Source organism: Emydura macquarii, unplaced genomic scaffold (assembly GCF_026122565.2).
Source record: "Emydura macquarii macquarii isolate MOO-44397 ecotype Brisbane River unplaced genomic scaffold, CSIRO-AGI_Emac_v2 contig_1045, whole genome shotgun sequence".
In the NCBI taxonomy this organism is placed as follows: domain Eukaryota; kingdom Metazoa; phylum Chordata; order Testudines; family Chelidae; genus Emydura; species Emydura macquarii.
In genome coordinates, this window is record NW_027131182.1 from 4,659,224 (window position 1) to 4,674,563 (window position 15,340).

The following is a 15,340-nucleotide window of genomic DNA, read 5'->3' on the forward strand; positions in this document are numbered from 1 at the left end:
AGGAGTTTCATTGAACTTGGAGATTGCTTCCCCCCCTCCGCCCCAAGAAATAAAATCATTTCTACTCACGAGAGCTTGATGATTGGCACAGGTCTCCATACCTGGAGACCCCTGTTGAGTAGCTTCTCCTGCCCCGCAAGTCCAGTTTTTTCACATCCCTTGCCTTCGGAGACAGTCCCTGCTGTCCTCTCTCTCATTAGCCGTGGCAACAACAAGGGAACCAGGTGGTGGGTGCATGTAAATATACTTGTAACCCTTATAGGGTACAAAGTATTTTCTTTCAACCCCTTAGCTGTGGGTTGCAGAGAGGCGGGCATTTGCCAGAGGACCTAGATGAGCTTTGAAATGGCCTCATTCAATGGTAAGGCAATCCTTGCCTGTCCAGAAGGTGCCAATACGTCTCTCACAGCCAGGGCGGACTCCTCTATCTCCTCGATCTTCAAATTGAGATTCTGAGCCATCCTCAGGAACTACTGGTGTGACTTGAAGTCATCCTGTATTGGCTCCAATGCTGTGCCCGCTACACTTCGTCCGGGGATGAGGACAATGTGGCTTTAGCTGATTCCAGTTCTTGCCCCTCCTGCTGGTCTAGTGCCTCATATACTGGCAAGTCCTGAGAGCCCAGATTCTCTGCTCCAATCGCCGAGTCCCTTTCAGAGGGGGACAGAGAGAAAGTGCTCTACCCATGGATGACGTCAATTGAGACAGTCTTGCCAGCAAGCCCTGGGGAACCTGGGGGGCCCATGGGGCCCATATTGGTCACTGGAATGGAAACCATGCCAGTATGGTGGTTTGGACACCTAGACCATGCTCCTGTCCCATCATACTCCTATGACTTCAGAACACACAGGACACTGCCATCAAACCAGAGTTTGATGACTCGCTTCTAGGCAATCATCGGGGTGCTGTGCCATCGGGTGCTGAGCTCTCATGACATGGGGCTGAGCATCAACAAGATGTAGATCAGCATGGTGTCGAAGAGCGGTGACAAGATGAGGAACAGTGCCATTATGTGTCCCAGTGCTGTGGTGGTTATCAGCATTGTGAGGAAGACCGGTGTTGTGATGAGTGTCTGCGGCTTGAACTGGAACGGTGCCACAAACGCGAATGGTGCTGAACATGTTGTTGGCTCCGTGATCTTGATCAGCGCAGAGTGTACAAACGGCGCTGAGATCTTGAATGCCGGGACTGAGATCTTGATTGGTGCTGTGGATTTGCTCTCAAAGTCTCCTGGGAGAAGGATCGTTGTCTTGTCATTGCCACCGGCTTCCCTGTGCTTGGGCCCTGCCTTGACTCGGCCAGGTCATGGGGCATCTGGGATGGCCCTCTGGCACATGAGCCTGGGGATGGAGAGGCATTGGGAGGGTCAGCAGACTCCACGTTGCCTCAAATGTCTTCGGGGTAATCAGAGGAGTCAGAGTAGAATCCCCAAGGCTCACCATTGTTGAGTCCAAGAGTGCCGGAGTCAATAGCCCCTCCATCTGGGATGGAGTCAATGGTGCTGACTGACCTTGCCCGCTGCTTCTTTGCCGGGGAACGGCCCCTGTCTGACTTCTTAGTCTTCTTACAAGGCACCGGTGATGGTGAGTGGAGAAGGTCCATCAGCGCCATTTTCCTCAGTGCCCATAAGGAGTGTCAGTGCTTAGCGGACCCTGGTGCCAGGGACTTTGGGCTGTGCTGTGGTTCCCTTACTGAGGCCAGAGCACTGAAGAAAAGCTTCCAGCAGCAATGCACCCAACGCACATACACCTACATTGGAACGGACATGAGCAAGCACTTGAAGAATGTGTAGTATGAAGACGATACATACACAAACAATATTATCATACTTTGCAAATTATAACATTTCCAATGGTAGCGGACATGGCATATCTCATACAAATTATTGTAATTTTGCAATATTGATATCATTATTATAAATGGTCACCCCTAACCCAGACAGCGTCACACCAACCATAAAAGTTAGTGGACCTGTCCCCAAGCACAAGGAGGTGCATACAGCACCTTTTCTGGGCATAGTAGCTGTGCTTTCTGTATGGGGTTGGTCCTGATTTGAGCAGGGGGTTGGACTAGATGACCTCTGGAAGTGCCTTCGAAACCTAATATTCTATGATACTCCTTGAGGTATCGTGCAGGGTTTAAAATGAAACCACAAAGTAAAATGGGATAGGGCAGAACACATGGACTGAGGAGAGCTGCATGCCTGTCGTTTATCTAGGGCAGCAAAATACTTCAAGTCAGATCTAAGTGGCAACATATCACTTCTTATATCATAGACATAATGGTCCCGTAATTGGCTAATGCTCAAACAAAAAATTCTTTCTAGCACAGTAAGCTTGGGAATTACAAGGAACACATTCTCTGCAGAGAGTACAAATCCCAAGTTTCAACAGAGATCTTGTGAAAAGCACTTACAGAAGGGGAATTTCAACAATGAGCTGAATGAGGCAACACAGCAACTCTTCTATAAGGTCTTCACATTCCACTCCTGAAACAAAATAAAAGGAAAAACCATTTGTCTCTAGATTTTCAAACTTGGAAAAGAAACCATAGATTCAACTCGTATTGTCATCATCCAGATTTTTTTCAAATAAGACACAAAAATATAAACCACTACCATATTGATCCCAACTGGCATACTTTAAAATACATTTTTATCTCCTATACTGCATATGAGATAATAAAAATTAAAGTTTCAGCACCAAAATTATTTCAAAGTTAAGTATCAAATTACTCGTATGGGAGCAACTAGGGAAATTAAATTATATAATGTTAATGTGAGAGGGGGTACACCAATATCAGTGGTAAGTTCGAAGCATGCTGGTGCCTTGTCTACACACAAAAATTGTACCACTAACAACTATGTTGATGTAATCGAAGATGTACAACTCCTCTAGTCTGCTCACAGTTCTATTGGAAATAAAGGTGCCTTATACCAATATGGTTATTTCTGTAGGGAAGAGAAGGAAGGAAGCTAAAGTAATATAAGCCATCTTTATATTTATACTGATAATTGCATCTACACCAGGGGTTGTACTGGTACAAATATTTCAGTAGAAAGATCACATCTCTAACTGATATCAACAGTATAAAAACTGTGAGTAAACAAGGCCTCAGTGGCAAATAGTTATCTTTTATTATTATAGCTCCTATTAGTTTCAGTCATGCACCAAGACCCCATTGCGCTAGGTTCTGAACAAACAAAGAATTAAGATAGCCCCTGTCCCAAAGAACGCTAGAAGCCTGAGCTAAATAAAAATTATGTCCAGTCAACTTGATTCCTGAGTGATTAAACAGATATTTCTTTCTAACTGTTTAATTTCACTCAGTTTCGGTGATGAAGGTAGAAGAAAAGTGAAACTGACTATTCTTCAACTTCTAGTCATTTCTCCCCTTTGAATCTCAATAGCCCTTCAGGACATGCTGCAAGACCCATCACCTCCTACAGGCTTTTAGTGTTGAGGACTTTGATGAAGGTTGGTGTTTGTGGATATTAATCCAGGTTTGATTTAATCTCTGGTTAATACATTTTCTAGTTTAAAGGTAAGGAGTATATCTGCTTGGTTAATGTTTTTTAAGCAACTGTATTTTAATTTTATTGCAAAGGCACATTGACCTTAGGATATCTGTTTTCTGTAAATTACAAAACCAAGACAAGCTTGCTTTAATGTTTTTATGCACTAGCCCAACACAACGTTAGGGTTGCACACAATGCAGGGAAATGCTTGTTTATAAGCCTGTGTTAAGGTACTGGAAATATGTCTATTTGACTTAAGTTTTGTAAATACTTATTTATCAATATTGAGGGAGAGATGGCAAATTTGACTTCACAGTGACCCCATAAGGGAAATCAGTACTGCCATGGTAAGCTTGTACAGTCATTTATCATAACAAAACAAACAAACAAATACGGTCTTTCTGTGATGGCGTGTTCACCCTACAGTAATCTTGCTGGGATTAATATAGGCAAAAGCAGCCAATTAGCCATAGGCTGCACCTGGAGGGGTGCTAGGATGCAAATGAGACAATTAGGGATGAAACTCACCTGGGCAGAAACAGGCAAGGCTTTTCTAAAGCCTGAGGAAGCCTGCAGTCACACTCCCTGATTCAAGGGGGAGAGAATAAGAGCCTGTAAAGAGGCAGTACAAGAAGCAGTCCAGGGAAGGAGCAGTAAGGGCGGGGAGCATAGAGACTCAAACTGTCAATGGTCCCTGTACTGGAACCCAGTGTAGAGGACAGGCCCAGATTCCCCTACAAGACACTGTGGGACTGGCATGCTAGGGGCAGCCTACCTGGGGATTGCCAGGGACAGTTTGGAAGGAGACTTTGATAATACCCCAGAAAGGAGGGGCACTTCAGTGTGACTTGGCTGGAAGGCTAAGCCACAAAGAGGAAAGCGCAGCACCTCCAGGAGTGTGAGACAGGCCATGGAGCAAGTGAGTGGGATGCTAGGATGAGCAACCACAGGGAGGGGCGTCGGACCATGTAGCAAGACCAGATAGGTCACCAGGAGGCACCGAAGTGGCAAGAGAGTGCCCCCATTACAGTCTCCCACAAGCTTACAATGCAATAAGCCATAAAGAAGTATCCTTACACAGTCAACAGAACCACAAGTAGGGAATGCCAGCTAATATGGGGCTTTTCCACAATATGGAGCACAGGCATAGGAGCACCAACCAGTAGATATATAATGCAGATCCTTAGGGTTCATAGTCTCTAGTTACAATGGAAGGTGATAGACCCAGTTAGATGCAGAGGACAAGAAGGGACAAGGCTTAGACCTTTTTCAGGGATTTCAGTCACTTGATTTTATATATTTATTTTTATTTGATTAAATGCTCTGGATGCATGTAAAAAATTACATATAAATAAAAATGAACAGAGTAAGATCAGATCCTGGCCCAAAAATAAAATCCCTAAACTGAAAGTTCTCCCATCACTGTGATTCATTGAATTTTAGAGACCTCCTGGGAAGCAGATCCTCAATTGGTGTAAACTGTCATATCTCCATTAACTTCAATTAACTACAATTTATACTACCGAAGGATCTCCAGCCTAAGGAAGCACTTTTAATACACAAGTTTCCCTCTAGATGAGACAGATGGGAAAGAGACAACACAATTTAGTTGGTTTAATGACCTCATTTCTTAAGAACTTGACTAGTTTAGCTGATTTAACAGTAGAGGTGCAGAACAGACCCACAATGCCTACAGAAATAGGTTAGTTTGCATCTTTTATCCTGGGGGTAAAAAATTCTAGACATGAGCACAAAGGGACACTTCTTCACTCTGTTTAACTGATGAATGTATCAGGGACAAGACATAAAACACACGTCATACTTGGCGTTTCAAAAAATTTCTCTCAAAAGAATTCCAGGTATTTCTAAGTAATAAGAACAACTATGTTTTACACTCATATATCATAATTTAAAAAAAAATAAAACAAAACCTCGTATGGAGCAAAATTCACTTACAAACCATCAGAAATTAAAATGTCACAGGTCAGAGCAAGTTTCAGATGTATTCCTTAAACAGCCCGGAGTGTTTGTGTTTAACATTTCATATTATAGAAAGCTACATAGGAACATAACTTACTATCTTTTTTTTATTTTTAAAGCTTCACATCAGGCAAATCTTGCCCTTCAGCATATCAAATAAAGAGCATTAAAATAATTACCCAAATGTTGGTGTATTTCGTATTTTCAATTAAGCGTCTTCCAACAAGCACAACTTAATAATATAATTATAATAGTGCTACTCTCTTTAGCGTGTGTTTGCTCTGAATTTCATAACTCAATTTTAAGCAGCACACTACAGCGACTACTCACAATAAAGAAAAATTATTTCTTTCCACAATTGGTTTATTAAAAACACATTAAAATTGTCACCTAGTGAACTGCAAATTCTAAAGGAAATCAGTTTTTTATCATGGAAACATGATTTCCTTTACATAGAATTCTCCACGAGTAACACAACGTAGCTTCTGTTAGCAACAAATTAGAATTACTAAATGAACAAACTTAACCTTGGATTTAAAACCATAGCCACAAATGAAGGATAGGTAATGTAACTTAAGGCAATTCCAAATTGAAACTTCTCTAATTTTATGATTCTTGGAAATGCTAACACTTCAAGATGCTAAACTGACCAAAACTTATAAGGTATTCTAAGAATGTTTCCTAGCAGTTTGGAAAAAAAATAAGATCAGTGCATTTCAAAAGAATCTTTCCATCATGTAGTAAACACATTTTGTTAGGGTAGAATACAGTGTGATTTGAACTATTATAAATCTACAGAACATGAACATGTCATTTTTCCTATACTAAACTTAAAGGATGTATGAAGAAAATATTTGCCTCTAGCATGTTCATGTATCATGCAAGAGTTATCCCAATGTCATTCAGCTAAAACAATTTATGTATCCTTTTCCACATTGGGACACATGCATTCTTGTTTAATTTTTGTCTTGCCAAGACAATGAAACAGATGCATGCCAAATCTAGAACGTGAGAGAGCTATGAAAATGGAACACTTATTTTCATAAACAATGTCTTTTCAATAGCAGGATAGATACACACAGCATACTCATTCATATTAACAGATTACATGTTTGGATCAAGGAAAGATATACTCTCTCGAATCAAACAAGACATGGATGAATCTGTCCAGATAAGATTAGAACCAATTTGCATGGAGGGAAATCAGAGGTACATCTTCTAGTCTTAGTAATAGTGCTAAAGCATGCAAACACAAAGACAGAAAATTCAGAGTTAATGCTGACACACCATTTAACCAACTAGCTATGTAAAGTCATCAAAATATGGGTTATTTTATTTATAGGATTTTATGACAAGAATAATATTTAGCACTTAATATTTTCAAAGCCACCCATGATGCAGATGGCAAAATCAGGCACTGGAGGCAAAATGACTTCCCCAAAGCCAACTAGACCTTCTTCTTAGTGTGCCATACTATTGCTAATAATGGTGCAGCTCCACCAGTTGCAGCCATAGGGAGAGCTCTAGGTAGATAAAGCACTGGCAACCATCAGTGTTTTAACCACTGTGTTTTTTAGACTTGCTCTGAACTGCTGCAGCAACTGGTTGATGGTGTATATTAGCGCTCTGTCTAGTGCAGACCCAGTCAATGACAGAGCCCAGATTACAACTCAAGCATGCCCAGTCCCTACATAATCACTAACTCACACCATCTCTACAGTACCTGCAAGGTTAAAATTAAGAGTGGACAAGTCTAGGAAAGCATTAGACTACACTTGTTATGCTACGCACAAATACATTTGCGGTTTACAAGAGGGAAACTATCAAAGTTGACATGCCCAAACCACTTTTATTTCTTAGTATTTAGCAATGTCCTCCTGGTCCTGGAAAACCTATCATCTCCACTAAATGATGGCTGCAATTTTGAAAATATGTGGTGTGACTCAACCAACCAATCCAAGTAGTTTCTTTGACACAGATGACACTTGCATGCATCACCAGGGAGTGGCCATGTTGGAGTTGAATTCATGTTCAACCTGAGCTGCTGGGCAATTGGGCATTTGTCTGACTGGCTAGTCATTTTCTTAGGCCACTTGACCTGTCTTTTCCCAGCTGCACGCATGCACACTGAGTGCCTGCCGCCCTGTAGAGCAACTTTCTTGCCCCTACACTGGGAGCAGCACGTGAATTCTGAGGCAGCTCATACAGGAGAAACAATAGCCTCTGCTAGCTGCAGCCTGAAGTTCATTGGTGAGGGAGCTAATCAGGAAGTAGTCTCAATCCCTCCTGCTGCCCGCTTCTCTGCTGCTCCCCAGAACCCATAGTCTCCCAGTCCAGCAGCCCCAGACAAAAGTCTGAAGACAAGTATTAAAATAAGTATTTCCAATAACCTGTGAAACTGGACTAAATCCATACATTTTTTTTTAAATCCTCCATAGGCAAAAATGTAAATACAAAATGGAGCAAAAGGTAGCTACATTGCCAACCTGAAAAGTAAGGTCTGCAACCAGACACACAGGAACAGGAGTGTTCGATGTCTTTTTTAAAATAATGTGCGTTTTGTTGATGGCTTGTTCCCACTTGGTTTACTATAAAAAAAGACTGCCAGAAAAACTGAAATCTGCTATTCTCTGGGTCGCAGCACTGATCTGCTTGTCTTGACACAATATCATCAGGCTACACTTTCTTTTGGAATCACTGGCAGCCTGCAAGGATTACACAATTTTACACAATCCTTATCAGTGGAATTTTAAAATACTGATTGGTAATTTCAGTGTTTTACTTCCACTATGTGACTAATGAAAGTTTCTGTAATAACCTAATGGCTGTAGTAAAGTCAGTATAACTGCTGGGTTTTTTTCCCTTAAATAGTTGTTTGCACAAAAATATGCAGTAACAGAAAAGCACTACATACACAGAAGATCAAGTGTGTTTTCAGAGAAACTCTAGCTTTTAATTTCTTGCCTTTTCACTTCAAATTCTCAGACACACTCCATAAGCAGTTTTCGGGGTTTTCTCCATTTACTGTAATATTTTTACAAAGTTATGATTAGCAACTCAATGAACAATAACTGGCTAAAATACAGAAAGAATAAGAGTTTCTGTTGCATGTAGCATGGGTTACATGGATTTACAGTTATGTTGGTACATATATTTAGGTAAATTTTTTGTGTATGAATGACACTGGATTGAAGGCCATGAAGATAAACGTTCTAACCACAAAAATAGCATGGTACGGGCAGCAAAAGCCTCACTAATGCGTCTGATTGAGAAGAGATTAACTCTCTAGATTCAGATCAATTATCTCTCTTCAGTCTTCTGTTTCTCTGCTAAGACTGACAACAAAGAGGTACAAATGTGATGGAAGATTTTGAGATATGGATACCTATCAACTAAGAACAAATGAAGTCAACTCATTTCCACAGGACACTGAACAGCCATCTGATATTAACTACTTTCACTCAAAATTGATCCGGCCCAAACCGAAAACAGCAACCTAGGGTGAATGCCCTGACCCCACTAAAGTCAACTGGAGTTTTGTCACTGACTTCCAATGGAGCCCAGATTTCACCCCTACAGATGAAAAGCTCACTAACACATTATTAGATCACAAATCATCCAATCCTGTATATAATGTTAGAATTTAATTCCAAGTAGAATGTGAAGTGGCTAACATGCCATGGCACAGATAACAAAAGGAAAAATAAAGTATTATTATTAACAACAGAGATTTACAATCTCACTAAACTAACGGATAATATTTATTTCATTTTACTCTTAAAAATACAATATATTATTGAATTTTACAAATCACCAAAACACTAAGTAATAGGACCAGTGAGTATGTCATCTGCAGAGACTGAACCCAGGACCTCTGGACTTAGAAACATAAGCATCTGCTGTTTGTTCTAAAGAACCAAGTGCATTAGATTGGGTCTGCTACTGCATTCAGAAACTTCTATGTGGTCTAGCCCAGTGGTTCTCAACTATGGGTATGCATACCCTTGGGGTATGTAGAGGTCTTCCAGGGGGGTACCTGGTTTTTTGTTTATTTTTTTACATTTGCCTAGTTTTACAACAGGCTATATAAAAAGCACTGGCAAAGTCAGCACAAACTAAAATTTCATATAGACAATGACTTATTTATCCTGCTCTATAAGCACAATATTTATATTCCAACTAATTTATTTTATAATTATATGGTAAAAATGAGAAAGTAAGCAATTTTTCAATAATAGTGTGCTGTGACATTTTTGTATTTTTATGTCCGATTCTGTAAACAAGTAATTTTAAAGTGAGGTGAAACTCGGGGGTATGCAAAACAAATCAGACTCCTGGAAGGTATACAGTAGTCTGGAAAGGTTGAGAGCCAATGGTCTAGGCCAGTGGTTCTTAACCTTTCCAAACTACTGTACCCCTGAAGCCTGAGTCCCACCCCCACGGGGCTGAGGCATGTAACTTAGTTTCATGGCGCCCCTGTGGCTCCAGGCAATTGCCTTTCTTGCCACCCCCAATACCAGCTCTGCACTTGCGACCCCTCTAAACCCCCAGGTTGAGAAACACTGGTCTAGGCGCTATAGAGGGACAAATGCCAATGTTGTGTTTCAATTTCTCTCTTATGTTTGGTTCTATATCTTTGCTCATTATAAGCCTAGCATTGTAATTGCAACAGTATACTCTAAAAGCCTCTCTTCTCACACACTTCTTGGAACACAAAAGCTGCCATTGGGCACTTTACATGATGCTAAATGCAACAATATGGATCTCTTTAAACCTGAAATATAGTCTGCTAAGAAAGCACAAGCTGGGCTCTCTGCCAGAGACCACATAACATACATAAAATGAGTAGATATCACCTTTCAGATGAGACACTATTATCCTCTAGCTAATAGTTTGCTGCCAAATACTGTGTCTTAGATGAACTGTCAAACACAAAATGCTCACATATTTACAAAAGATACTGAGTACCCCGTGGCAGCAATGTTTTCCCACACATCATCATTCTAATACATTGTAAAATACTTTTCCTTTAGAAATAGCAGAATTCTTGCAGCAGGTGTTAATGTCTTAGTTGAATATAGCAAGACTGTGGTACACTGCAATGGTATGTTCTTTGTTTGTTCCAAGATTCCAGGTATCTAAGTTAGCCACATTTAAATCAAAGAGTGCTTTACTAAAATATGGTTCTATGGCTAGAAACACTATAGAAGAGATGTTCAACAAGAAAGTAGAAAAGCAGACTGTACAAAATAGTGACTTACAGGGTGGTTTAAGGTCACCTTGGAAGAATTCTGCCAAGGTGACCTTGAAAAAAGGTGGCTGCTCTCTCAACCTCAAGGTGAATGACACAAAAAAAGAAGGGCCGGAATCACAGGAAGCATGAATTATGCTGAATGATCATTGAAGGTGGTTCTTTGAAAGTGGATTACAATAAAGTTTACAACAATAATTTCTATTGACTATAAAAGTTATGTTTGTGGATGGAAGGAGTCCAGGTGGCCCATCTAGCACTGTGCACAATGCACAAGGAATAACAGTAAGCCCAACTGTACATCAGGCTGTAATGCTGAAGGTCCTTCATAAGCCATAACAAAGCTAAAGCTGATAACATCCTCAGAACCCAGATATGGAACTAATTTCTTCATTTATGTACATATTAAATGAAATACAAATAATATAGGTGTGCCCAAACACACTGACATCTGAAAGAGGAAAAATATGAATAGCCTAGTGCAGCAGCTGACAAGCCAGTAAGAACTGTTCATAACTGTTTTTTTTTTTTTAATAAGGCAGTTCATTGTATGTAGTGCTAAGTAAATATAGCAGATACAAAATGCACTAATAAATCAGCATATACTTGGGAACACTAGGGGGAACTCTAAGGTACTAGGAATGAAAAAAATTACTTTGGAAAGCTACTTTTGGTATAGTTATACAAGGAACATTAAATTCATTTAATTTTTTTCCTGTTTAACAGTTTTTTTCCTTATTATATTCTCTGATGACACTTCAGTCATTCATTTTTCTAATATCCTAAATTTACAGGCTATAAAAATCCACCAGCCTACCACAGTATTACATGTATAAGCACAACACTGTAAAACTGTTTAGGATCCTCAAATAAACATATACTCCAGTGAGGTTTGTAAGGAACAACCCCATTTTACAAAGGGGGGAACCTGAGGCACAGAAGTAACCGGCCCAAGTCCACAGTGAAGTAGTGACAGAGTTGAAAAGGAACCCAGATTTCCTGAAATCCAGTCCCCTGCTCTAACCAACAGACCACACACAGTTTATCCTCTTAATTTAGAGCATTCAACTAACAATCTGCTAATCTAAAATTATTACTAAGTAACTTTGTCTATAATACTCTATATGTACAGACTTAAACTTCATAAATGTCTCTATGAATTACAGTCAAGTAGTGCTAAATATTGTGTAAGTACAGACATCTGTATGTAGACATGTATCTCAGTGATATTGGTCACTCTGCATACTGTAGAATATGGAACTCCTTCATTGTTAAGAATAAAAAGATTCCTGTGGTTTTGACTGTAAAATAAAGCACTTAAATGTCACTTTTCTTATGTGGATTTCCCTGTCTGTTGTTACTATGCTATATTATATAAATAAGTAATATTTCTTTACCAGGTGAAAACCCACACATTCACTCTGCAGTGATAGTTTATTATAAGTAGGCACTGCTTGTTTAATACATCAGCTAGCTGACCTCATTCTTAGAGATTACTCATCACAGCTTAAAGACATTAAACCATTTCAACATGTAGCTGTTAATCTTTTGGCACCAGAAGTCTGGTTTCCCCAGAGCAGCAGCAGGCGCCAAGGAGTTAAATAGATTTTAATGAATGGTTTTCACTAGTCTATGCACAATTATTATGCACTCTCAACACATGCCATTGCCTGGGTTGACTGTTTAAAGGAAGCTCATATTCAGATCCTTGTGGTTCTTTTTTCCACAACCCACACACATCGTCTTAGAATTCTAACACCAGCCATCAATGCTGAAGAAAGCAAAGTAATTGGTTTATGCAATAAGCCACATATGATTAAAACCTTAACCAAAACTTTATTGTAAAATCAGGAAATTGAGTGACAAGGTTCGCACGCTAATCTTCACTCTGCCCTCTTGTGTGTGCACACTATAATAATGTCTCATTACACAATGACACCACTACCCAATACAGCCTTCTGCAAATGAAGCATTATAATGAATAATTTCTTCTATAATTGTAAATGGAATGGATACACAAATGTTCATGTTTTAAAAAGACATTTTATAATACATATCAGCAAGTGATGAGGAAAAAAGTAACAATTCAGGTTCCTAAAGTAAGCTCAGCACTTCATTTCCTTACTTCAGCAATGAAAATTATTTCCATTTTAAGGTGTCTGGGGCAGGTAACTGATATTTGTCATCACAACATACACTGTGGCTGCCATATAAATAATAATGCCTCAACATTAAAATTACATTAACCAATTGTGGCATGTATGAAATGCATGTGTAACTATTATTACTTTTTCAACAGAACCACACTGAAAAGTTTTAAGGGTTTGTGTATAAGAGTTACAATCACAGAAGATTAGGGTTGGGAGGGACCTAAAGCGGTCACCTAGTCCAACCCCCTGCTCAAAGCAGGACCAATACCAACTAAATCATCCCAGCCAGGGCTTTGTCAAGCTGGGCCTTAAAAACCTCTAAGGATAGAGATTCCACCACCTCCCTAGGCAACCCATTCCAGTGCTTCACCAAAATGTTTTTCCTAATATCAAACGTAGATTTCCCCTACTGCAACTTGAGACCATTGCTCCTTGTTCTGTCATCTGCCACCACTGAGAACAGCCTAACTCCATCCTCTTTGAAACCCCTTCTTCAGTTAGTTGAAGGCCGCTATCAAATCCCCCCTCACTCGTCTATTCCGCGGACTAAATAAGCCCAGTTTCCTCAGCCTCTCTTCATAAATCACGTGCCCCAGCCCGCTAATCATTTCCGTTGCCCTCCACTGGACTCTCTCCAACCTGTCCACGTCCCTTCTGCAGTGGGACACCCAAAACTGGACACAATACTCCAAATGTGGCCTCACCAGTGCCGAATAGAGGGGAATAATCACTTCCCTCGAGCTGCTGGCAAATGCTCCTACTAATGCTGCCCAAAATGCCATTAGCCTTCTTGGCAATAAGGGCACATTGTTGACTCATATCCAGCTTCTTGTCCACTGTAACCCCCAGGTCCTTTTCTGTAGAACTGCTGCTTAGCTAGTCGGTCCCGTCTGTAGCTGTGCATGGGATTCTTCCATACTAAGTGCAGGATTCTGCACTTGTCTTTGTTGAACCTCATCAGATTTCTTTTGGTCCAATCCTCCAATTTGTCTAGGTCACTCTGTATCCTATCCCTTCCCTCCAACGTATCTACCACTCCCCCGCAGCTTAGTGTTAACCGCGAACTTGCTCAGAGTGCAATCCAACCCATCATCCAGATGTTTAATGAAGATGTTGAACAAAACTGGCCTCAGGACCGACCCCTGACACAATCCGCTTGATACCAGCTGCCAACTAGACACTGAGTCATTGATCACGATGATCTAGCCAGCTTTCTATCCACCTTACAGTCCATTCATCCAACCCATACTTCTTTAACTTGCTGGCAAAAATACTGTGGGAGACCGTATCAAAAGTTTTGCTGAAGTCAAGGTATATCACATCCTCTGCTTTCCCCACATTCACAGAGCCAGTCATCTCATCATAGAAGTTGTAGTAGATCATGCTGTCCATCTTCCTATCAGTGCAGTCCTTTGCCCATCTTAAATTTAAACACTCCATGTAATAGGCTTCCTTCACTTTAACTGGAAGACTATTCCACAGTCTAACTGGTTTCACGATCAGGAAGCTTTTCCTATTTTTCAGCCTCAATTCATTTTTCAATATTTTTCTTGTTGAGTCAGACTTTTAAAAAAAAAAAAAAAAACTGGAGTACAACTATTATCCACAAATGAATTTTACCTACATAATTTATTAATGGCTCTGCTGTATCCATAGTGCTGCTCTTTCCCCTTGATATATTTGCAAAAGTCCTTTATTCTATTTGGCTGCTGCTTTTTATGAAATTCTGTTTTCTTTTACATATTATTGTACATTCCTTTAAAAACAAAAATGATGAAAAATACAATGCACAGACAATGAAGAGGAATTTCAAATACAACTGCAGGAAGCGCAGCTGTGGTATGAAGGACACATCAGAGTGTCTCTCCCTAGAGGCTTTCCTTCCAAGTCCTGACAAGAATTATTTCTGTTTAACTTGTGATCTTGATAAAGATCATAGCACATCAGCATGGGCATAGGGGAACTAAGATTTTGTTGATGCATTCTTTAAGACACTAGAGAGCACAATCATCAGGAGTGGGAATCAAACCCAGGTGCCCTATATCATTGGTTCTCAACCAGGGGTACGTGTACCCCTGGGGGTAAACAGAGGCCTTTCAGGGGGGTACATCAACTCATCTAGATATTTGCCGCGTTTTACAACAAGCTACATAAAATGCACTAGCGAAGTCAGTACAAAATAAATTTCATACAAACAGTGACTTTATACTGCTCTATAAACTGTATGCTGAAATTTAAGTACAATATTTATATTCCAAATGATTTATTTTATAATTATATGCTAAAAATGAGCAATTTTTCAGTAGTGTGTTGTGACACTTTTGTATTTTTATGTCTGATTTTGTAAGCAATTAGTTTTTAAATGAGGTGAAACCTGGGGTACACAAGACAAATCAGACTCCTGAAAGGGGTATAGTCGTCTGGAAAGATTGAGAACCACTG

At 40.0% G+C, this 15,340-nt stretch overlaps 1 protein-coding gene across 3 annotated transcripts in view; it reads right to left on the reverse strand.

Moving 5' to 3' along the window:
- The window catches only part of DYM (dymeclin), a 382,124-nt gene that overhangs the window by 314,407 nt on the left and 52,377 nt on the right, over positions 1-15,340 (reverse strand). For all 3 annotated transcript variants that reach the window (XM_067545393.1, XM_067545392.1, XM_067545394.1), the window contains exon 7: positions 2,416-2,488. In XM_067545393.1, the coding sequence (XP_067401494.1) occupies positions 2,416-2,488 (73 nt within the window). The remainder of the gene's footprint in view (positions 1-2,415; positions 2,489-15,340) is intronic.